Here is a 22,410-nt window from a genome sequence, read left to right as displayed (position 1 = left end):
GCCACCGAGAAAGCTTCTTGAGACACAGCTAGGTATCCAGCACCTATGCACGTTTTACAGGTTCTGTACCATTTGTCATAAGCTATCCGCGTTCATCTGTACCTGTGATTACGCTTCGTGCGTCATTTGTGCGTGAAAAACGCCGGGCACGTTTCGACCTGCTTGCCATTCTTCGCGTGACCTTCCAATATGTTGCTATCGCGTTTCTTGCTTCGCCTTCGCGGCAGAGCTGTGACATTTTATGTGATGGATTGAACAACCGTATTAATTACGAGCGCCTCTGTGACAGGTGTTTGCCAGCACCACCCCTTGACTACGTTTATTTTTTTACTTTCTGAGTTCAGATTACTTTACTTTTCAGTAAAGAGAGAGCAATAAATAAAAGGAAGAGATAGAGAGGTTAATCTAGAAGAACTGGTTTGCTAAGCTGTTTAGGGGTGAGGAAATAAGGGTCGGAAAGAGGATATAGATATAGAAATTAAAAAAAATCACATGCATACACATTCAAGGCGTTCGGATCACAGTCGTTTGGACAGGCCGGTTGAACGCAAGAAGCGCTGGAGCACCTTTACAGCCTTCTTCTGCGACATTAAGTCCTGTCGATAGCGCAGGTTTCTTTCTTTCGAAAGATTCTGGTTGTCCAGTTCATCTAGTGCATTGCAGAGTGACTCTCTCTGCGAGCAGTATTGTGGGCATTTACACAGAATGTGCCAAGTTGTTTTGTCACTGCCGCAACTATAAGTATAAGCAAAACATTTGGCTAATAAGGTAACGAATTGTGCAACATAATCAACTATACTGAAAGAAAACGGCTCTGTGACAGCGTGACAAGGCAGCGTGACAAGGACCAAGTTCAAAGCAAGTCTTCATCACGTATCATGACAGTGTTCTATCGCACCAGTTTCTGTCACTGCACACGTTTTCTTTTTTGTGTTTTTTTTTCTTTTTGAGGCACGCTTTCCCCGTAACCTTTCGAGGCCCTCGAACGTGTACGCCATTGGCTGGCGCTCATGCTCGACGCTATTTGCTGCAGAGTATTCCCGTTCATCTCTCCGCTGATTCACTCCCTAAGGTTTGTAAGACTAGACTTGACTCGAGATGACTCGGAGTACTCGGATTTATGGCATATGGAATATTGAGCAAACATTTCTATGAGAGCGCGTTGGTTAGAGTGAGAGCACACCTCTGCACACTTCTATGAATATAACCTGCCATATCTTAGCCGCGAAACATTATTCACAGAGCAAAGAAACACACAACTACAGAACAAGCGGTACTTCCGACTGAATTAGACTGGGCACAGACTCGGAAATTAATATACAACATACATACATTCGCAGTCTTGACATAACAGGTTATCGAGCAATCTTCTTGTCGATACGTACAACGTCATCGACGTCACCGACGTATCGCTGATGCAGCTTTTTTCCTTTCTTTTTTATGCAATAGGCTTCCATCAACTCGCGGGAACTTTGATACCTGCTTCTGCCTAAAATCTTGATATCTAATTGATTGATTTGTGTGGTTTAACGTCCCAAAACCACCATATGATTATGAGAGACGCCATAGTGGAGGGCTCCGGAAATTTCGACCACCTGGGGTTCTTTAACGTGCACCCAAATCTGAGTACACGGGCCTACAACATTTCCGCCTCCATAAAATCTTCATATCTATAAAACGTGGTTTACACTTGCAAGTTTTTCGATACATAGGCAAATGCGCCAAGCTATCATTCATTAGATATAGCTCATGGTGCCTGGCTCGTTCATTAATACAGCGCCCGCGGTTTGCCCGGTGTATGCTAAAATATGTTATTAAGCAAGTACTGACTAGGCAAACAATCAGCCGTGTTAAAGTATAGATAGAACGCAGCTGATCTATGCGCTTGAAGCCCCACAATGTCGTCCAAAAGTTATTCATTATATTAAAAGTTTATACTCTTCAATATACAAAACACTCTTTAAAGTATGCATTGAATAATTTATAATAGTAATCGTCAGCTTTTATCGCCCCAAAACCACGGTACAATTATGTGAGACGCCATATTGGACTCCCGAAATTCCAACTTTTTGGGGATCTTTCACTTGCATCTAAGGAGGAGGAGGAGGAAAGTTTATGCGGAATGACAGGGAGGTTAGCCAGTTCTTAGACCGGCTGGCTACCCTGTGCTAGGGAAAGGAGTGAGGGGAATAAAAAATGATAAAAAGAACTGTTAGAGAGAGAGAGAGAGAGAAATTACAAAAAACATAGCGACGGAGGAAAGGCGTATAAGGCGTCAAAGAGTATAAGACACTAAAGTCTGTCTCCGAGGCCAGTTGTCCGCAAAAATCGTAGCAAGGCTTTCAAAGCCTTCTGGGCTGAAGATAGGCTCGGTCAATGACCGAGAATACTTTGTTCCTATGAAGGCCGATCATCCAGTTTATCCAGAACTGCAAGAAGTTCTTGTCTTGGCGCGTTGAACTGCGTGCACTCACATAGAAGATGCGCGATGGTTTCTTCGCAGCTACAGTAAGTGCATGTAGAAGAGCTGGCCGTTACAATGAGATAGGAGTATGTAAACTTGGATCCCGATGTGCAGCTTCGTCTTCCTTCAGGAATATCTCGAGCTGAGAAGACTTCTATGCCGCCTATGGCTTGGAGTGCATCTAAATATAAGAAGATGTACTACATGGGCCGCAAGCATCTCTGCCTCCATCGCAAATGCACCCGCCGCGGCCAGGATTCGATCTCATGACAAACACCACCTAGGCAGGTTATTGAGTGATTTCTTTACGCAGCTTGTATGTTATACTTCTATATTAAACTGACATTCTAAGGCGGGGCATTCTTTGGCAAAATGTCCTGAGTCATATCATCTTCGTTTGGCTAACAAATCAGAGAGAGAGAGAGAACGCTCTACGGCGTTTTGTGTTCGACCAGGGGAACTAGAAAAAAAAACAAATTGTAAAGGGCACGCAAGGTCTAAAATGCTTCGTAACCTTCCAATGAACGGTGGACCTTCTGACCTCATGTGAGACAAGGGTACCGATATGGGCGCTATGCTGGAAGCCAGCCTCACGTGAGAAACCTGCATATTTCGTTCCTTGAGGTGATCCCCTACCACGTCTATTCCTCACATTAGGCAGTGCTTGATCACCTCCAGCGGCTTTCGATGCGCTTGATCGGGCAGTTGTGCAGTATATCGTCTAATTACTTCTGGCAAGGGGAGTTTGCATAACCCAGCATACGACGACTGTGGAATTCGTTTATATAGAGTAAGCTCAAAGAAAGAAAGAAAGAAAGAAAGAAAGAAAGAAAGAAAGGAAGAAAGAAGGAAGGAAGGAAGGAAAGAAAGAAAAAAGAGAGAAAGAAAGAGAGAAAAAAAGAAAGAAAAAGAAAGAAAGAAAGAAAGAAAGGAAGAAAGAAAGAAAGGAAGAAAAAGAAAGAAAGAAAGAAGGAAAGAAAGAAAGAAAGAATGAAAGAAAGAAAGCACTTTATAAAAACTGATTAGGTGATTGTCCGCGACAACTATCAAGCACCTCCCGCTTCTCGTCTCTATTTACCGAGGCACGAACCGAATAAGAAGCCGACCAGCGCGTCGTCGTTGCATGGCTTCTTCCGCCGCGCGAAGCCAGAGCGCCACTCTTTGCAGGCTATTTAGCTTGCGCAACAACATTACAGGGAAAAGAAAGAAGTCCCCGCCGGAGATCAGGTTTAATCCGGCCGAATGCAAGCCGCGACAGTGGTAGGCTCTGAGGAAACGGGAGCGCCCAGTGAATACTGATGCCGCAGTGATGCGCCCACGGCAGCACCAGTGCTGATTCCCTTGTCATGAAAAGCAACTCAGGCTGAAAGCGTCCAATTCGGATGCAAGAAACGCTGGAGGCAGCTCTTCGAGAAGGTGACTCGGGGCAGAGCGGCGAGTGCGTTTCGTAATGAAAAGGGCCCCATGGGCCCGCTTTACGATGCTCTGAGCTATGCATGCCACGAAACGTCTTGCCTCACTTACCATATGGTACTCCAAACTTAGTGACAGCCTGATGGTCTGGTTGCATGGTTATGGTCGAAAACTATAGTACTCATAATAAACATCAGACACTTGGGTCATTTCGTGAAACTACACCGGCTACGTGTTTCAATCGTTCTGTAACGTCATGCTCTCAAAATGATCGTTACGCTCTTTGAATGCACGCTATTAAACGACACCTCAGTTCTCTCCACCGACTGAGTTCTTCAAGACTTCCTTTATTCTTGGGCACCATATGCGGACTCGTTGCACGTCAACATACTCATCGCGACGAAAATACTCTGGCCCGGTCACGGGACTATAGCTAAAGCCGAAGAATGTTATTTACGAAGGCTACAAACCACGTTATTTATAATTCATCAAATATATACATAATATCGGCCCTTCCCAACCCGAAGTAAGTTCTGAGACAGAAAGCATTATTCCACTATGTGGAACCTGCCATGATAATAGTGCCTTAAACACTGCGCAGCCACCAATATAAGGTTAAGAGGCAGCCCCGTACAATCCGACCCTCATTGCGATGACTTGCTGGTCCTCAAGGACCAGCAAGTCATCACAGGAAGAGCCAAGACAATGACCATAGCAGAGAGAATCCGCAATGCCCAACGAACTGTAAGAGCCAAGATGGCGCCTGGAGGAGGGTGCGCTCATTAGTTAGCATAGGAGATACGACGTGCGAACGTACGGCCGTGCTACTTTCAACAGTTGAAGTCATGAGCTGCCCTGAATGTATATGAGACCAAGATACTTTTCCAAACCATGCAAGCTCACCACCTAATTATTTGCCGCGGTTCGAAAGGCTATATTTCCACTCCGTTACTGTGAGTGAACGAGTAGCGCCATCGCTGCTGCAAGAGACCGAATGTTTAACGTGGTGATGGTTTGCAAACATATTACGCCGTCGTCATCACTTGCTCTGTCAGGAACACGGAGTTGCTTCTTAAACAGAACACAATCAGTTAACAATTCATTCAGTAGCGCTTGTGTCACTGCCACGCTCAGACTTCAGCTGCGTGCAATTCACTGCACTCTGACGCGGCTGGTTCGATCTGAACGATCAAAACATGAATACCGAAAAGAATGCACACGTAGGTTTTTCAACGTCGAACCATTCGGCAGTGCGAAAATTCATCGAACAAGATTGATATGTGGGATTTCACGTCCCAAAACAACCACATGATTATGAGAGACGCCGTAGTCGAAGGCTCCGGAAATTTCGACCACCTGGGGTTCTTTAACGTTCCCCCAAATCTGAGCACACGGGCATACAGCATTTCCGCCTCCATCGGCAATGCAGCCGCTGCAGCCGGGATTCGATCGCACGACATTCGGGTCGGCAGCCGAGTACTTTAGCCACTAGACCAACGAAGCGGAGCACCGTCGAAAAATAACGCCGTTCGCAAGGTACCGGTGAACTACGGAAATTAGCAGAGAAGCATGGGTTGTGGCCATTGCCCGCTTCATCTCTCTACCATTTAATTTCGCTTCACTGGTCGAGCTCGAACGTGATGGCAGCATGCGGCGCACCAATATATGCACAGTGGTTGCGCTGCATGCAAAGCTCGAAAGAAACACTTCTCTTTTACTTTGATCTCGCTGAAGAATGGCGTATACATTAAATACAATGAAAGTGACTTATACGGCCGGGAAATATACATTACCGCACGACGGAATGTGAAGTGCAACTCACTGCTCCTGAGTTGGCAGCAGATAGTTTACCATCGCTGTTACCCTCGGTGCTTTCACAACCTTCTACGTCCAATGAAAAATTGTCGTCCTCAAGATGGTTTCTTTCGACATCACTGCTTAAAGCAGTCTGAAGAATATCCTGCGCCGAACGACTTCAACCACACATCATCGTCACGTTATCTAAGCGCAGAGAACATTTTGCCAATTTCTCGCTCAAACCGGTCATCAAGCAAACCACGCGCATTGTGCTGTCACTTATATTCAACAAACGTACAAGAACAAACGGCACAGCACTGACTAATTTGAGATCACTTAGTTATGGAAGAGCAAACTGCGAGCAAACGCGACTTGCAGCATACAATTTAAAAGTGAGATTCATGCACTACGAAAGCAATGACGAATGCTACGAGCGAGGAAAACAATGAGTTTCCACTGAAAATGGCAGACAAAGCATTTAACAAATCTACATGGCTACAGACAACCTCACGAAGCTGATGTGTGTACGCTGTGGGCTATCACTGAAAGCTCAAGTTGTCACGTATTTTCACGAAAGCTTCGCATTTCGCAAGAACAATTATTATTTGTTTACGAATCAGTTATTATTTATGGAGGGCCCGGTTTGTTCACCGTTGCAGGAAACACGCCAAGTCGTAGTGTTCATTCCTTGCCAACGCGTTAAACTGATGCCGGCATAGCCGAACAAGGGAGCTTCTGCCTCCATTGAAAGGACGCTCCTGAATTCCGCTTGGCAGTGCAACAGTTTATGGGCGTTGGGAGTACCGAAATCAGGATAAGAGCACTCCTCCTCTATAATTTTCCCCCTTTTTAACTAAAAAGTGTTTTATGACTGGGTCCTACACTTCTTTACTTACATATTTCCGTCAAGGATGTGACGTTGTAAAATATAATCATACAGATGGCAAAAAAAGAGCTATAAGAAAAAAAAAAATCACGGCATATCCACGGAGTGAATGATGATCAGTGGGCGAAGCAGCGGAATGGTTCGGTGTTACCATAAATCATCCGTCGTGCATGTAAATTAGTGACAAAGCTGTGTACAGATGCTTATTGGTCATAAATAGTGCATTGTGTTGATTTGTGAGTATCGTTCCGCCTTCATTATTTCTGCTATCGCACCTAGCTTGAAGTCGAGGTCTCTGCTCGTTTGCCTGGTGGTTGTTGGTTATTTCCAGTCGTAAATACGTCCCAGAGCTTATCGAGACGTCATACACTGTATACAAGCCAGTTGTTGTATCGGCCAGTCGTATCATAGCGTATAGTGAGTACCTTGCATGTGCTGCGCCATGATGGCAGAAAGAGAATGTTTGGTCTGCAACGCGCTTGTTCTTTGTCATGATCAGCATCATCGCATTTGTCAGCAGCGGCTACGGCGCGACAGAAGACAGGCCTCGTTCATAAGCTGCTTTGTAACTCAAATTTCAACGCCTGCAGTTGAACCTACAACCCTTCGCTCCAGAACGCGCGGCACGAAACGACTTGGCCACAAGGGACAATGTAGTTGCGCAGGCCATTACATTACAATGCCGTACCAGCTAGCCCAAATTGAATCTTTGCTAAACATGCTAACGGAAAGCTATTTATATACTCCATTTGCCATTGGATGTACTCATTCGCTTCCACATAGAGGTGACACAACATTATACTAATGATCTCCACGACGAAGACATGCGTATCATGGCTGTGTTGAGGTCGTCGATTAGCCACTGCGCACACTCGTCACCGGATTGACAACCCGATCAGCTCGAAGCGCATTGCAAGTTCTGGATACCTTGGAGTCAGTCCTTGCAAGCCTTCTTCAACATCATGGATTGGAGTTTATACTTTGTATAAGACAGTCTAAGTCGACCAGCTCTCTGTGACAGTTCAGTTTAATGACCTTCGGGGCAAGCGCGGTATACACGTAGAAACGCATTGCTTGTCCTCTCTTTCCTTCTCTATTATTTTCCTCCCTTCCCCCTGCCGAGTCGCAAACCAGGTGCAACCTTGTTCATCTCCCTGCATTTCTGTTGCCTTTATATCTCTCTCTTTTTCTCTCGTCATCCCTTGCGAGATGGCGCGGCAGGATAAGCACGTTGCGATGCGCAAGCGCTTATCTCGCCATAGGAGCATTTTGTACGTCTTGAGCTCTCACCGCCAGTTAGAGAGAGCTTTCGCTCACAGCATCGGCCATTTTCGCGAAAAGAGTGCTCAGCTCACACATACAGGAACTACAACTGCGATAGTATTTTTTCTTCCTTTTTTTTTTCTAGTTCGCGCACATCCTGTCGTGCGTTCGTTTAGTGCGTCCTGCATTGTGTTTGAGCGGCGCGCTATGCTATCAGTGTCAAACTGTTGGCGGTTGGTTCGCACTCATTCTGCGTATGTTCTTTTGTGCGTACGTTCTTATTGAGCACCCCACCGCGGTGGTCTATTGGTTATGGCACTCGAGTACTAACCCGCGGGATCGAATCCCGGCTGCGGCGACTGCATCGATGGAGGCGAAAATGTTTGACGTCCGTGTACTTAGATGCAGGTGCATATTAAGGAACCCTAAATGGTCGAAATTTAAGGAAAACCTCCACTGCGGCGACTCTCATAATCATATCGTCTTCCGGCGTCCTTCACTGCAGCGTCTCTCATAATCATATCGTGGTTTAGGGCGTTCAACCCCACATACCAATAAAATCAATAATCATATCGTGGTTCTTCTTCTTCTTCTTGAAGAAGGCGTCGTCGTCGTCGTCGTTGTCGTCGTCATCGTTGTTGTTGCTGTTTTTGTTGTTGTTGTTGTTTGAGTTACGTTACAATTTGTTGCTATAGCATTGATTCCTCCGCCATTGTGGCGAAACAATCCTCAATAAACGCTCAGCTACTTCTCTGAAGGCAAATTTTACTTTCATGTTACGCTAATTCCTATGATAGAGGGAAGAGCCCCGTTTCTTCCTCTCAATAAAACCACTTCACTGTCATCATTTGTTCGCGCGAGAGGCTCCTTCGGTCGTTCAGTGCTGACTGCTGTGACTTAGGCACAACGTTTTCTTTGGTTGCATTTATAGTTGTAGCGCAAAAAAAAAAAAACAGACGGAGACACAGAAGGAACACATAAACAAGACGGGCGTCTATGTGTTCCTTTTGTGTCTCCGTCTTTTTTTTTTTTCCTTTTTGCGCTACAAATGTGAATGCAAGTGCCCGAAACCAACTAGCCCGCATCACCGCCTTGAGTTTTGTTTGCCGCGACCGAAGTAGAAGAATCGAGACCAATTATCGACAACGCGACAATGATGAAAAAAAAAAAAACGCAGAATCTGTGGAATATATACACGTATACGCGCAACAACTTCCTCTCGGTCTTTGGAGCAACAATAAATGCCTGCCACGACTCGCACCGTCTATAATTACAAACTGAGAGGATATGCCAAGCCTGTAAAGCACTTTAACGTAAACTCTTATCTTCACAAAAGAAAAAAAAGAAGAGCGTGCGGGTGAAATACGTCATGTATGAAGGAGGTGGAGAGATAGGGACACACAAACACACAACGTGACAGTCACTCAAATTGTGCGGTATACGGAATAACTATGCAGCTGCTTGTACAAGTCTGTGGTTTTTAAATACCTAAAAATGAGCGCCTCGTCTCGATCCACGATTACTTTTCAAGTCGACCTCCTCAAACGGTCGCAGCCGACGTCAGTCTGTGGTCAAGACGAAAGAACAATCGCGAGCGACCGTCTCTGCACATGTATATAGCGAAGACAGCCCGAGAAAACGTGTCGTCTTCTCGCTGCTAAAGTCGTCACGGAGAGCGTTGTCGGCCATTTGCGAAGGGAGCGCGTCTACGTGAAAACCACTTTTAGCCATATTTGACGAGACAGAATCGCTTCATTTCAGTATTTGTGCTATTTATTGGGTAAAGAAGTACAGCACTGCAGCGACACGCCGTGTGGTCGAGATGCATCATTCTTGAGCCCCGTGCACTGCAGCCGGGCGCTTCTATCGTGTTTTTATTTAGCTAGCTATCGTGCTTTCCTGAGAAAGCAGGAAATGCCTCCCCGAAGTTTGCGTTTGCTGCTTGAATGAGGATTATAAAACCTGGTGAAAATATCACGATTTCTCGATATCAACCAAATGGAACAGTATTCAAGCTGTGTTTTTATCTAGAACAATATATATATATATATATATATATATATACCATGTACTTTCTTCTTCAGTAATCTAAGTTGGCGTAAAATGGGCTCGATATAAGACGTTTGAGGTGCTATATACTCACCAACATGTCTTCGACTTCGGCGTAGGAAAGCATTCAGTCTCTTGACATTCGTCGCACACCATTGCTAGCAGTTTTTTTTTCTATTCTGTTAACTCACTTTTTGCAAAGAAATATATCTCTGCTCCATTTTTCTAAGTTCTGCAGCACAAAAAAAAAAGAAGAATGGTTACTCCAAAATGAAATTGCAAGCAGAAAAAAATTCCGCGAACAACAGACTGTTTGCTGGAAATAATTCAATCTATAACTTTCAAGCTCAATCCATGAAGCGTGGAGTTGACCGCTGCCGAGAAGGCATAAAAACAGTGCCATTTGCACCACAGTAAGCTCTTGAATGCGATTATTTTTGAGATTTCGCACTCGCCCATCGAGAGACCACCCCAAGGAACTAATGTCGACGGCGACCTCGGGCATTGTTCCCGCTTTTCTACCTAACACCATTTGCCGAAGAGTTCATACGCCCGCCGTCGCTACAGCATGCATGGGCTTAGCCAGAACTTTTTTTTCCGTAGGAGCGGGGGGAGGTAGTTCGGCACGACGTTCATGCGTGTGTTTGTATGTATTCACGTATATGTAAATGCACAAAATATTAAAAAAAGTTCGGGCGGGGATTGAGCAGACTTCCTAAATCACCTCCGCCACTACTCAACTGGACCGGTCTTTTCTACAACACAATCTTCGAAGCATGGTTGAACATCCTATCGGCCTCGAAAGATGCCAGCGCCAAATGCGAGGCCCAGACGTAATGCAGTTAAGCTGTCACCGGGCCGGAAAACACGCTGTACACACTTCCTCGTGCAAGTTAGCCGGTCTTGAACTCATTTTTTTATATTTCGTTTAATTAGCCTTTTTCCTTCATGGGAAAGGGATGTCAATCATTAATCTGCCCTAATTTTCCTTCCTCTCCTTCACTTTTACTTTGTTGAGCCCCCCCCCCCCCCCCCCCTACTGGCACTGTTACGGCACTGCGGATCTCCACTGGACGTAAAAGTGCAGCATTGGGCTAGCGTGCTCCGCTACTGCGTAACAGACGTCTTGAACGTAGCACGACATGTCGCCATACGACGCGGCCAGAGATTTTCCCGCAGCGCAGTGCAGAGACTTCCGGGATTGCACTGCACACATGTTGCGTGGACAGCGGAGACGACTGCCGTCGGTATAGAGCACCCGCTCTTTGCCGAATATGGAAAACTTTCGCTCCTTCGTCGTGAGGACAGTGGCTGACGAAAAAGGCATCCCGCAGAAATCGATCCATCGCAGAAGGCGGCTCCCCTCACAATGTATACCGTGTAACGGGGGAGAGAGGGATACACGGCCGCGGCGGCGGAAATCACGATCTAGGCCATCTGCGTTTGCTTCCTCAAGCGTGGTCGCTCTTGGGGCCCCGCCAGAGACCTCGCCCGCCGTCGAGCATCGCTGCAAGGCCTTCCGCCGATGCACGACTCGTTCGTTGCTCGGTATGGAAAGTTACGCCAGCGTTCGAACTGTCCCGTTCGGTTGTTACGCAAATAAACCTTTCATGTTTTCCTCTCACTACCGGCTTCCTCCCTTCCTTGTGCGAGCCGCGTGATCTAACGGGAGCAGCGACGACACCGCTTACGTCCTTGGTGTTGCGCGGGAATTCCTCGAATAGCCAGCTGCTCGGACGCTGATTAACAAGCTTCTAAGGAAACGAACTGAAAGGGTAATGTGAGAGAACTAAGGAAGAGAGAATTGCCAGAATGAAATTGACAGGATCCTGTTATTTCTTTGCATGGCACTTTCACTGCACTTCTTTTTTAGCGAACGCTCGTGTGTGTGTGTTATCAAAGCTGTGCTTCTTTACTGTAGTGCGGCAGTTAAATTCCCCAGTGTCTTCCATTTCTATATCTTTCCGTTTCTATATCTTCCATATATTTCAAGAAGCTGTTGTAAGTTGCGAGAAGCGATAATTTGAATTCTTCAGCACTACACTGTTGGGCGCTGGGACGTAATCCAGGAAGTGTCGGGTACTTTATTTCCATCGCTGTTTCAAAAACTTGTTTAGAAGCGTTTTCCTACGCACTGAGACGAACCAGCGTGCCACAGATCGGAGAACTTCGCACTGTTGCATAAACAATCGGTACGGCGAAAACAAAGACAAGGTACGGCGTATTAACGCCAGTCGAAGTTTCGTAACACGCTCGCTCTGCCGCTTTCATGTAGCACGATGCGGAAGCGTAGCTGGCGGCACTTCTACAAGTCGAGGGGGTAATCTCTCGCGCGATAAGCGCCCGAAACACCCGGGCAAAACTTAACTTAAAAACTCTCTTTCAATAAGTACTACCTCTTAGCAGCACGTTGCTTGATGAAAGTGTAAGGCCGCATGCACAGTCCCTCAACTTTGGTACTCTATTCCTTATTTCCTCACCACACACACACACACACACACACACACACACACACACAAAAACAGAAGGCAATCGTGGCGGCGCGCTTCCTACGCAAATCTTCGCGGCACCGCCACATCACGTCACGTGATCATCATGCCTGAAGCAGTTGTGCGGATTGTCTAAGCACGGTACCACTTTTGCTTCGAATCATTTAACTCAGCTGCCCCACGATAGAGAAAAAATGGTAAATATAACAAACGGGAAATTCTAGAAACTATCTTAGAACTCTGAATAAATTGAGAAATAATAACGTGTTTCGCGCAGTGATTATTTTGCTGTCGGCGAAACCCGAAGAACCACACTCTTTCTCCGTATGGTGAATATTAAACTCGCATTTTTGAGAGAAATTTCCGCCTGCTTTGTAGCGCATTTATGCGAACCTATTTAAATTCGCTTACTTCCTATTTTTTAATGGACTGCGTTATCTTTATTCCATTCAGAACCATTCGCCTTAAAAATATCGCTTTATTTCATTGGAATGTCCTGGCAAATTTCGACCGTTGTGCATTATTATCGAGCCAGATTATCCGAACACCAAACTTTTCATAGCATAAAAACTTAGTAGGAATTGTGAAATTCGTCCGATATAGCACTTGCTGCAGAATGTACAATGACCACTTCGTTCGAAGCAAGCTAAAAAGGCGAAGATCGCTGTGCAGGCCACCCAAACATGAGCGCACGAATGGGCAGGGTGGGGCCGGGTGACAAGGGGGGGGGGGGGGGGGAGCGCTTTACTCTTAATCATCTAAAGGGGGCGCAAACTGTGCCCCATATAGCTTCTCACTCGGGCCTTTCAAGTCATATTCTATTGCGCAGGGTTGTGGCTGTGCATGTATTTTTTATTCTTTTTTTACGATAATGGCGCTCAAGCAACCCTGGTGTTGAACTTGTAGACGTCTTGTCTGTTCTCATGTCAGAGAACGTGGAGCAGCGCAAAGTAGCCCGAGTGACAAGAGTGAAATGCAGTGACATTGCAGTTACCTCAGTATATGGAAATCATGGAATAAAGCCTCAGCGAATGGGCACGCTTTGGGCGGCGAAGACCACATGAGAAATAAACCTTTGCGTGTGTATGTGGGGGGGGGGGGGTATAGTAAAAAGCTCATTTGGATAATATCGTTTCATACGATACCCTGGTGCAAATGTTTTCAATATTGAAAAGCGAACTGAACAAACGGCGATAGGCGGGCTGGACATGACTCAAAGAACTAACAGCGCCAACACGCGACGCAAAAAAAAAAAAAACAAGGAAGAAACTATGAAGCGAAACTGCGCAATGTTTTAGTAAATTCGGATGGTACGTTTTCCCTGACAGCACAGTTTTCCTCACGTTTTTTCTCAAATACGAAAAAAAGAATCAACGAGTAGATTGTATACATATAGGTGTATGTGCACGTGCTAGTGACCTTGTCAAATTTGCACGCCCCCGATAACAACGTTAGCTCGCCCTTCTGGCCTGACGAAATTCGCTCCACGTGACTGGTCGATGCCCAAAGACGGAATGGGCGTACAGAAGGTCCAGAGCAGGGCCGCACGCTACAGCCCTCACGTCGACAATCGACAAACACCGCAGAGGCATGGTGATGGTCGGTCGGCTTTTCTTTCGGCACGACGGCTTCTTCTTCCTCGACTTCTTGTGGCGGCGAGAAGGCGGCTGACCCGCTTGCAGTCACTTGTCTCCCTCCCGCTACGATGGCTGCGCACGACGCAGTGAATGACGCCAGCAGAAGCACTCGAGGGTCCCGACCCGAGGGCCCTCGCCGATAGGCTGCGTGCCAAAGGCCGGAAAACCAACAAACAGGCCTAGCAGCCGCGTGTTTAATATACGCATGCGCACGACAGCGACAAAAGAACAGCAAACAGCTGCTTCCCTAGGAACGCTACGGGATTCGAGAGTGCGGAGAACGCCAGGATTTGCAGTCGTTCCTTGCGATCGCTGCCGGCGAGATGCGATAAGGAACTCGTATAACTTAACGAGCAAACGCATCGCTGGTGAGGTATGGCGGACGTTTATTCAGTGTCCTGGTATGGTGACCTCCACGGCTGTTCGCCGGATGATCAGTAATGCATTTCCGCTTCGCCGTTCAGGCTACAACACCACGAGAAGTGAATCGAAGTGGTCACGATGAATATTTGCGGCGGGAGCCGTGTGGCCAACCCCTCATCCACGCTACATGCGGCCAGTATAGCTAAAAGCGATTTATAATTAAACTCCCAGAGGAAGAACACCACCTACCAAGGAGCATTACGTCACTCAGACTGCCTTGGCCGGCCAACGCTCCAAAAAGCCAGCAGCGTCTTGGCCCAATGCCTAAGTTCTTGCGCAAACATTGAGACTTGCCGAAACATCGGAGAATGATACCCGGTAGTGTTCAATCAGAGCCGGCTAGTTCAGTCAGCTTTCGAGAACAGCACAAAGACGGCAGTACTAAAGGTGAGCGAACGCTTTGACGTCTTGACCACGTATACAGTAACTTTTTCTTCCTCCATGTTTAAACTATAGCGCCCCGAATGCGTTATCACGAGAGAGAAGAAAACGGCCGTGTCGTTGTCAGGAGGGAGAAGCGCGGCGACCGGAGGCGCTTTGTGCCAGAGATCTACGATACTCATCAATCCACCATACTCCTTACACCTGTCATCATCTTAACCTCTCCCGAGTTGTAAGACGAGACAACGCAGTACCAGCGGAGCGCTGGCGTTTGTCGTGCAAAAAGCGAAACTGAAAGTGCCCGAGCACACACTGCACTCGAGGGGGTGCCTGGGAAAAACGTGCGTGACACCGCATTCGCACGACAAGGCGAGGCATACACACGCAACTGTCAGGTCTTGTGTTCTTCCTCCTGCTGCGCTTTCGAAGACGCGCCGACCTGCTTCCCGCCGAAGGTCCCCGGGGCCAGGCTCTTTTTCTGTCCGCTCTCAGGATGCACGCTTTCCTCGCGGCTCGTCCGACACGAGACAGACCCGACGTGCCGCACTCGTCGCAGCCGACGATTACGCGCGCCAGTCACGGGTTGAGGTTGGCAGCTCTTATACAAATACATGCTGTGCAGATGGCCGGCGACATAGAAAACAGTAACTTCCATCACGCTAACTACATAAGTGGCTTGGTGAATTTACATCTGGGTATCTGGCGGTGAAGTTAGAGCATGTGCTCCTGTTAAGGACGGCGTATATAGTGGCAATAATGCTGGGCAGGCAGGTGTTTATAGTAGGACGAACTAGAGAGAGGTGAGTAACATGATGTACTTGTGATGGGTAACATGGAAAGGATGGTCGACTATGGCTAGAGTAGTAGCAAAATATTGGGTAGTGTTAGGAGACTGCGCCTACTATCGTGTAAATGATGGAAAGCAGCAAGGGAATGGTGGGCGAGAAAAACAATATACTATGCTGCACCGTTCAGAGGAAGTTCCGCAGAACATCGTCATTATGCTAGGAAGCAGTAAGAACTGCGTCTGCACTATTGGTAATCGCTTTGAAAAAAAAAAAAAAAAAGGACCGGACGCTTGAGGGAAAAGAAAGCGAATAATAGCCGGCTCGTACTGCCTCCTAAGCATGCGTAGATGAGAAACGGTACAGAATTTAAAGGCGTTTCAATGGGGTGCGCCTGTATACGTTGTCGCTTCTTTCGTTTCCCGCTCCTCACATTTAGTAGTCATCGCTTAAGAGCAACAGCGCGTTTTCGTGTGCAAATCGAAACGACGGCACTTTTTTGTTTTTGTAAGTTTACGAAATCCAAATAATAATATTAATAATAAAAGGGCATGCAAGCTCTGAGACTCAAGACTCAAATCATCCGGATTGAAACCCTCGTCAAACGTGTACGCCTTCAATTTTTTCGTGTTTATTATTTTGTAGCCCAGAGCACGCATTCTTATACAGTTATACAAACACATGAAATGCAAGCCGGTGAAGTTATACAAACACACGAAGAGAATTAGCATACCTAGCAGTCTTCTCTGACATTCGAACTTTCAGAACGATCCAGGAGCATGTTATGCGAAAGTGAGCTTATGAACACGCAGCAAGACTACAACAGGGGCTCAAGATTGCCGCTGGGTTCACCCTATACAAAACGTGTTTACGAACACCCGCTGTGCATTCAGGGCGCGCGCGATGATGCATATTCTCTTTCTTCCCTGCGCACATGCGAGGGCGCGTGTGCTCAGCGGTGGCGGCGTCACAACTTCGCGGACTTTGGCGGGAACAATGCCCCGACAATCTTTTTTACTGTGTGCACGCACTGCAGCGAGAGTTGCAGAAACCACCGTCGCACGCCGGTTCCTCGCTAAACAACACATTTCTCAAGAACATTTTTCTTGCCCTTTCCTCCACCCATTGTTTATACTTGTTTTTTTTTTTTGCGATACTCACAAATAAACTACTGATGGATAAGGTTTCGCCCAGTGAAAACTAGCGGCTACTACGGTAGCGAGAGACCCCAGCCAACATCTAATGTTTGAGCCCCGGGCGCTCATTTTGACGCTGGCCCACCACGACAGTTAGAATCGTACAGTTGTCAGGTCGGGTATTTCGTTTCTACTCTGTACCACTCAGTCTCGCTGCTACAAAAAACACGCTGTTCTTTTCTTCGCATTGAACAATCGCGAATTTCTGCTATTGAATGTTCGCGCGTGGTCAAGAATTTACAATGTGAAATGATGAAAGAGAGATGTGCATTATCACGGTTTCTAAAGAAACGTATCGTCCCTCGGCCAGAGTCTGCCGCTTTGCTTCGTCCAGCGGATTGTCCATTGTGTTCACAGACTGCCGACCTCTGACAGCTCGGCGAGTTGAGGGCGACGCGTGCTCACATCAGTCGCACGGCGATTATGTGTTTCGCCGTGCTCGGGCAGCTGTCGTTGTGCACACCATGTGCGTGCACGAACCAGACCAATCTCGAATGCCGGCCGGCACTCCACCTCAAGAGAGAAGGTTGCAAGGGAGAGAGAGAGAACAGCTCACCGGAACTTGTCCAGGTCGCCGCTGGTGAGCGTGAGCTGGCTCACGCTGACGGGCATCGCGGCGACGCCGAAAGAGCCACGCCGCTTGGCGGTGCGTTGCGCTGTGTTTGCAACAGGCCCGGGACACGCGGCCCGTTTTTTAAGGCGCCCCTCGCCCACCGAGAAGGCCGCCACCCTCACCCGCCCGCGTTGGTGGCTCCGCGGGGCGGCCGCGCGCCAACCCGCAAGGCACCGCCGTGCAGTTCAAGTGAGCTTCAGTGCAGTGCAGTAAGGGCCCACCGGCCTCTGCAGCTGACCAGCAGGCGCGCATTTAATGTACATGGCGTGGTTTCGTTGTTATGACGGCCACAGGGCAACTTTAGAGAAACAAGGCTCGCAAGCTGAGTAGTACAAGTGTTAGCAGTGGTCCATCGAGTACTCCATCGAAACATGAGATTATGCATTCTTCTTGATATCGCAACTTTTTTTTTTCTGACAGCTCAACAAGGCCATATACTTGCACATCAAAGTGTACTCTTAAAGAGGTAATATCGATTACTAACGCTATCTCCCTCACTCTCGCTCCCTCTAGAGCCCTGCATTAAGGCTCCTCGCATGGCCCCAGTCGCTTTAAGGCGTTAAATTCCTTTAAACAATATCTATCTATCTATCTATCTATCTATCTATCTATCTATCTATCTATCTATCTATCTATCTATCTATCTATCTATCTATCTATCTATCTATCTATCTCTACACACACCTGTACACGTGTTATCTGCGTATATACGCCGAACAGCAAAAGTTTGCGGGACACGAAATTTAAGAAAAACTTATAATTTCGCCTTGTTTGCGAACATAGCTTTCAATGAAATGTTGCAGCCTGTGGTATTTATCACCACCCGTACAGTTACCAGCACGCGTAGGCGGCAACCACGCAGGACTAGCGGATCATGACGCACATCACATTTGAAACAATGCGTACAACCGCGGCCACGTCTCTGTAGAGCGCGCGAGAAGCCGGTTTTTGCTCTGCGGGTCGAAACCTTGAGGGAGTTTCGGGCTCTGAAGTAGTGTGACAGGAGGATGCGAGGCTCAGTTGTCAGGCTGAGCATGTCACAGCCCGATACTGCCTCAAGGTTTCGCGCCGCGGAGTGAGAACAGGCTGTTCGCGTGCTCTACACAGACGTGGCCGCGACTAAGTACCTCAGGCAACATGCTAGGAACCCTTCTCACAACTTGGCAAGCCTCGCTACTGCGAGGCCACGCACAAAATTTAGTGCAATTGCCTGTGCGCACCGTGCATCGTTTACGACAGGTTTTACGCCTGCGGAGAAATCAGTGTACCTTCCGTGGTGCCTGGCCCTTCCTTCCACAAGTACGTCTTACGATACTAGGAATGCAGAAGAAATCAAATTTGCCTTCATCAACCCTAAAACAATTGAGCCTGCACCTTTTGCACGAAATGTACAATAATCACGTGCACATATACACCGATGTTTCAACCACAGAGTCTAGTTCTGGTGGTGCGGTGGTGATATACCAGCTAGAGGAATCACCGCTGCGAATCAAGCTGTCACACGTCACTGCGTCTACAGCGGCAGAACTTGCGGCTCTGCGAGGCGCCCTTGAGTACATAACATCACAGAGACCGAGTGAATGGGATGTCTTTTCCGACTCGAAACCGGCCTTATAGAGCGCACAGTCAGTCCTTTGACGAGGTATCCACTGATACGCAATGCTGTTTCTCGATTGCTTGGTGATGAAGAAGCCTTATTTCAGCTACTGACTGTTCATTAGGTCCATGGCGAAAGGATGACATAAGACATTGAAGAGCTGCCTTCGAGTCCGAGAAGATAGACCAAGTTCCCGAAGGTTCTTCAACTATAAACTACAGAAAGCTTTGCTGCGCTTTTTGCGGACAACTGGCCTCAGAGACAGACTTTAGTGTCGTATACTCTTTGATGTTGCGTTTCCTCTGTCGCTATTTTTTTTGTGATTTCTCTCTCTCTCTTCGCGACATTTCTTTTTATCATCTTTTATTCCCCTCACCCCTTCTTCCAGCACAGGGTAGCCAGCCGGTCTAAGAACTGGCTAACCTCCCTGTCCTTCCGCTTAAACTTTCCTCCGTCTCCTCCTCCTCCTCCTTTGACGAGGTTGCTACGAACACTTGATGTACGAGGTAGTCAAGCTTTTTCTCCACGTAACAGAAAGAGGCCATGAAGTGAATTTCAGTGGCTATCTGGGCATTTTGGGATCAGTGGCAATGATTCCGCAGACAACGCGGCTCACACATACCACCAAAAAGAGCACACCCTTCCGATTCCTTTGTCAAGTAGAGGCTCTGCAAAGCAACTTCATCACCTGGCACGTAGGCCTGTGTCTGCTGAAGTGAAACACCCCAAGCATAAGACATACGAGACTCTACCAAATAAACTCTCGACTGGAACTTCGACCTACATCGGTACTTCGCCAACGTGAAGCTTCGCTTCTTTGTCAGCTTTGGTTGGGTGTTGCCTTCACAAAAACATATACAACCCTTATTGTAATGACCGACAGTGCGGAATGCGACGTCTGCGACACCGAAGAATATATCGACCATCTGATATGCCGTTGCCCTCGATTTGCCTCCGAGAGACAAAAGCTTTCTGACGCATTGCGACAATTAGACGATCGGCCACTCTCTGTGCAGATGCTGCTGGAGCACCATCCTCGTCATTCGTCGGCTCAAAAGGCAGTCAAAGCCCTCTTGCGCTATTCGAGGACTACGGGCCTATGTGAATGCTGTTAACTTTTGTGTAGTGCCATCGCTGCATACGCGTCAGCCCATTGACTGACAATTTTTTTGTCTCTTCTCTTTTTCCTCTCTCTCATCATTATACTCCCCTTTTCCATTCCCCCAGCGTATAGGCTAGCGAACCGGGCATTTGCCTGGTTAACCTCTCTGTTTTCTATCTTGCTGTTCTTGTCCTTCCCTATACAGTACCAGCTGGGTTAGAAGCACCACTCACTAAGAGAGCAGTATACTTCCCATTCGTAGCAGAGCCCACGTAACGTAAAATTTTGCTGTCGGCTAAGAGTGAGTAAAGATTTAAGTCGATCGCTTGGGTGTGCTTTGTATAAACCCGCCTACCACGCGTGCTACTTGTATATTTACCAATCACACTTCCGCGCCCACGGGAGCAACAGTGCACCTTGAATTCTGTCATATATGGTGGTTCTCAATACTTGTTACGAAAGATTTGATTTGATTGTGTGTACTTGCTGCTATATCAATTTCGTTACTTCAGGTCAATCACATGAGGTATGCAGACGTCGGTTACACGAAAAATAATGATACATTTGTAGCCATTAAAACGATTGAATATTTAACTTTTTGCTGTTGTTCCGCTTCTCATGCATATGAATAAGTGAAAGACAAAGAAAATACTCAATTGCCTGGCGAAAGAGCAAAAGTTCATAATTCTCAACCACCCTGTGGAGTCTATACAAAACATTCTTCCACATGTATCTGACATTATGCGCCTGGTAGCCAGTGGGGAAAAGAGCCCGGTTTATTGAACGCCAGCTGGTTATATCCGCTGAATGCGTGCGTATCAGGTACATCTCTACACAGTTCATGCGCATATCTTGCGCCACGTGTACGATACATCTTTCTTCTTTGAGAAGAAAGAAACAGAACATGAAAACATCGCACCGCCTCCGCAAGGTTAGTACATTATTAGTGAAGTGTGAGTACACTGCTAATGGCATGCACCAAAAAGCACGCTTCTGGAACTTGTTCAAAGTTTCTGTCATAACTTAAACGATTTGGTGGTCTACGTTGCCTCTGTGATCTTCGGAGTGTTGACGCGTTCGTCAGATGCCCCAGTTAATAGCAACTGTTCTTGTGCTGATGCACCTCCACTGCTGTTGAGTGGCTCGTCCTCATTGTCGTCCTCGCTGTCATCTGAAAAATCACGCACAAATGTTCTCTGGTTCGCAACAAATCTCTCCTGTTACGTCGTAGGATCCTCCCCTCTTATGTGACCACATTGTAAGATCTAGGTTGTGTGCAGTGCTCCACCACCCGCGCTTTTGTGTCCCACGATTGCTTCTTTAGACGCACCACATCACTGCGCTTCAGAGCTGGCAGTGGTCGCCCCTGGCTGTCTCTCTGACGATGCTTGATGATGCGGAGACATGGATCACCTCCGAAGTCCGGTATGCTTGTTCTCAGTTTCCTGCCCTGGAGAAGCTCCGCCGGTGCCGCGCTGCCTTCCATGGTTGCTGTCCTGTAGGCAAGCAAACCAAGCCAAAAGACGTGTTTTGATTCATCAGTTTTCTTTAAAATCCGTTTCACTACTTGTACCCCCTTTCCTGCTAGACCGTTCAATTGTGGGTAGCCAGGACTAGAAGTGGCATGCTGAAAATCGTACTTTCGCGCGAACGCGGCAAAAGACTTGCTCGAAAAAGGTGGCCTATTGTAGGTACGTCTTGCCGCCGTAGTGGAAAAGGTCTATACCTACTCGGCTCCATGCTTGCTCAGGTATCGGTCGCATCTGCAATTGTTCACGGGGCTGGCTGCAGGCAAATTTCCTGCAAATTGAACACTTTTGTACAAAGTCTTCAATGTCTCGACTCATTCCAGGCCAGGAAACGCTATCACGCGCACTGGACTTGCACTTCGTGAGGCATAAATGCCCTTGGTGGATTTTTCTAGTATTTCATGCTTCATGCTAGCAGAAATCACAATTTTTCACCCTTTTAATAACACACCTTGCACGTGTGAGAGCTCTCCGTTAAACACATTTAGCTGGCCATCAATAGGTGTGTTTTTGCTCAGACTTTCTAGAACGTTTGCCAGGTATTTGTCCTTACTTGCCTCATTGGCCAGTCGTTGCTGGGTCCTGTTGCTGATACGGGATGAAAGCACACTCACGGCGTGTACCTTCGAATCGTCGTCGGTGAAATTGTCGTTGCAGTTGACAGTCGCCCGGGAAAGCATATCGGCCTAGCAGGAGGTGTTTCCCTGGAATAAGCGTAATTTCCAACTCGTATCGAAGCAGGCGCAAAAAATAAAGCGTTGCAGCCTTGGTGGCATGTCGCCGATT

At 47.2% G+C, this 22,410-nt stretch overlaps 1 protein-coding gene across 4 annotated transcripts in view; it reads right to left on the bottom strand.

The window, feature by feature from the left end:
- Nep2 (M13 family metallopeptidase neprilysin 2) overlaps positions 1 to 17,435 on the bottom strand; it is an 83,741-nt gene extending 66,306 nt beyond the window's left edge. For 2 of the 4 annotated variants that reach the window (XM_037433548.2, XM_037433549.2), the window contains exon 1: positions 17,340 to 17,435. In XM_037433548.2, coding sequence (XP_037289445.2) covers positions 17,340 to 17,395 — 56 coding nt within the window. In that variant the 5' untranslated portion in view covers positions 17,396 to 17,435. Of the gene's footprint in view, positions 1 to 5,699; positions 5,747 to 16,320; positions 16,357 to 17,339 lie in introns of those variants that run through there. The other 2 variants (XM_075888844.1, XM_075888843.1) reach the window with 2 other exon arrangements.
- Positions 17,436 to 22,410: the final 4,975 nt, after the last annotated feature.

The sequence above is a fragment of the Rhipicephalus microplus genome, chromosome 3 (genome assembly GCF_043290135.1).
Source record: "Rhipicephalus microplus isolate Deutch F79 chromosome 3, USDA_Rmic, whole genome shotgun sequence".
NCBI lineage: Eukaryota > Metazoa > Arthropoda > Arachnida > Ixodida > Ixodidae > Rhipicephalus > Rhipicephalus microplus.
The sequence above is the reverse complement of the archived record's forward strand: the minus strand, read 5'-3'. Positions and strand labels throughout refer to the sequence as shown.